Source organism: Hermetia illucens, chromosome 4, assembly GCF_905115235.1.
Source record: "Hermetia illucens chromosome 4, iHerIll2.2.curated.20191125, whole genome shotgun sequence".
NCBI classification, from domain to species: Eukaryota; Metazoa; Arthropoda; class Insecta; order Diptera; family Stratiomyidae; genus Hermetia; species Hermetia illucens.
This window is the reverse complement of record NC_051852.1, coordinates 127433866-127436687: the sequence shown is the minus strand read 5'-3', so window position 1 is coordinate 127436687 and position 2822 is coordinate 127433866. Positions and strand designations below refer to the sequence as shown.

Below are 2822 nucleotides of genomic sequence, written 5' to 3'. Positions count from 1 at the left end.
TCGTCTTGCCTTCATTAATGTGCAGCCCAAGATCTCGCGCCGCCTGCTCGGTCAATTTGGTTGAAAGTGGTCCCATCTGGAGAGGCACACGTATGTTTGTGGACCGCTTTCTGCGCAAACCAGGTACTTCCAGCAACAATTTCGTGTAATACTTCTAACGAATAATCCGTAGTCCGTTATCATTGGTATCCTTATCTAAGCTATGGGAGCCGACGTATTGCCTGACTACGGGTTCTACACCTACTTGACTGTAAAAATCTCCCAGTATGATTTTGATATCATACTTGGAACAGGCTTCGAAGGTTTGCTCAACTGCCTCGTAGAAAATATCCTTCTCCGACTCTGCAATCTTGTTTATAGGGGCATGAACGTTAATAAGGTTGAAATTTCTAAATTTTCCTGGCAAACGCAGAGTTCATAGCCGAATCCCTCAAGTAAGATGATCGCTATAAACACCCTTATTGTTCGCGAAATTTTCTTCTGGATTGTTTCAATTACATTTCAAGCTCCTTATATTCCCCCTAACTTCCATGAAAATAGTATCTACGGTTGCAAAACAATTTGTCGGTTCAAAGCTCTTCGAAAACAAGTAAGTTCATCGAAAGAACGTTTCTATTTATGAACGATCTTTGAAATTTCATATCAGTTGAATACTGCGATTTTAGTCCCCGGGAAAAAACATTTTACGTATTTAAAATAATATTTGATACGTTTCGGGTACTAGGAAGAACTCCCATCTGTGCACATGCATAACATCTTACAGGAAAAACCCGAGCGATAGTACTTTAATTTCGCCTCGTCATTCCGATTTTGCTTGATATAAATATGTTCACCCAGAAGTATCTCAACACAGTGCCATTCTGCCTGCAAACATATTAACGATGAAGTCTCTATCACTTCTCTCAGTAACCATCTTACTGGTTGCAGTCTTTAACCGCGTTCAAAGCAAACAATTCAACAAATGTTCACTAGCCACGGAGCTATCTCGTCTTGGTGTACCAAAGTCGGAATTGCCGGATTGGGTGTGTTTAGTGCAGCACGAAAGTAACTTCAAGACGAATTGGATCAACAAGAAAAACACCAATGGCAGCTGGGATTTCGGCCTATTCCAGATCAACGATAAGTGGTGGTGTCAAGGACACATCAGGAGTCATAACACTTGTAATGTTAAATGTGAAGAACTGGTGACCGAGGACATAGAGAAGGCTCTGGAATGTGCGAAAGTGATCAAAAGGGAGCGGGGATACAAGGCTTGGTACGGGTGGTTGAATAATTGCCAAAACAAGAAACCATCAATAGACGAATGTTTTTAAGAATTCTCTGTAAACCCTCTTAGGTTCCTAGTAATCTTTTTAGTAAATTAAAAGATAAAATCAAACTTATTTGCTAACAAATGTTTTATTTCAAAACTAATATCTACTTCTGTTGCTAGTAAAAAGCGAGAAAGGAAGGAAGCATTTAGATATTGCGTTCGATGACTACACCATAACTACAGTGGTCTTTTTGCTTAAGATGACGTTCACCATGAGTTTGATGGTTGAAAGGCAATAAAAGAGCTGGTAAGACGCTTGTTTCCGAACTTTTTTTATAGCCGCTTCAGAAGCGCCGATAGATGGAAAAACTTCTGACATATAAGCTCTTTCTTTCGGTATGTTGATTAGCAGTGAGTTATTCTAGTAACTCAGCCCCTTTCCATTCCTCCTGCTGAAGCACGAAAGGGCATTTGTATAACAAGAGCAATTACTCTTTCCGGGGTCAGCAAAAATCCTCTTCATAGACGGCATGAAACCAACATAGAGACGACGTGAGACCCAAATATTCTCGACTTACATCACCGGTTTAATTTAAATTTAATTTGTTTTGCGTTGCTATGTACATATGAATGTCGCCATGGTGCATTACATGCATTTTTGGATGACTCTAAATATTTTGCAATTTATTGGGCATTGTGTGTTGCATTAATTTCTTTGGTTGATGACACTTCGACCCGGTGAGTAAGTGAATACATCTTTGGGATTTATGACGAGATGGTATGGTACTTTCCCCGCTTTTCGGGGATTATCTATTAAATAAAATCTCTCAAAACTTGAAACTTGCGAAAAATGTATACACATATAAAACTTCACTTCGTATCGATAAAAAACAAGCAATAGAAAAGCATGCGTCTCATCTGTACGCACATGTGCTCTAACGTTTCGGGCATAGCATATTTAACTTATCAGATATACTCTAGCTTTGATCTGTTCATCTACTCAAAAGCTTTTGAGAGAAGAACGGGTGGGGTAGTTTGGCATGGATTGTATTTTTACTATGGCAAATCAACCAACATTTTCCAAAAGGCTTGGTGGAAGTGTGTCAAAAGCATTGGAAACTGGTGTTTAAAATGATCTTGAACTTGAAATGGTTCATTGATATAATTCGCCTAAAAAGAAACAAAAAGCCGAAATTGACCGTATAGGTCCGCTCCGCAAATACTAAAGTTTCATCGAAGTGTTCCGTCAAGACGTGCTTGTACCTCTCTGCGCTTGTACCTCTCTGATTCTTCGAATACTTCGACCGCGCGTGGAGTCGCAAATCTTCGGGCCCAAGTGCCGTGATCGAAAGGAAAGGTGTACGACAGATCACATCCTCGATCATTGTTCGTTTTTCCCCAGATGTTCAGAGAGGCGCCGCTTCTGAGATTCCCACCCATCCTTGACATTTCTCTTTGATTCATGGTACGGGATATATTCTAAATTCAAACCAACATCACAATCGAAGTCTTGCTTCCAATGACCATAATATAAATAAATAAAAAACAAACAAATAATAAAAGATAAAGA

At 39.5% G+C, this 2822-nt stretch overlaps 1 protein-coding gene across 1 annotated transcript; it reads left to right on the top strand.

Moving 5' to 3' along the window:
* Window positions 1–829: 829 nt before the first annotated feature.
* LOC119654694 (lysozyme-like) lies at window positions 830–1382 on the top strand. Its single transcript, XM_038060206.1, has one exon. It carries the CDS (start codon window positions 882–884, stop codon window positions 1311–1313), a length of 432 nt encoding a protein of 143 aa, XP_037916134.1. The 5' UTR covers window positions 830–881; the 3' UTR covers window positions 1314–1382.
* Window positions 1383–2822: the final 1440 nt, after the last annotated feature.

Bases quoted from the DNA above. Each gene is read 5' to 3' on its own strand.
- LOC119654694 (XM_038060206.1), top strand. From the start codon at position 882: ATGAAGTCTCTATCACTTCTCTCAGTAACCATCTTACTGGTTGCAGTC.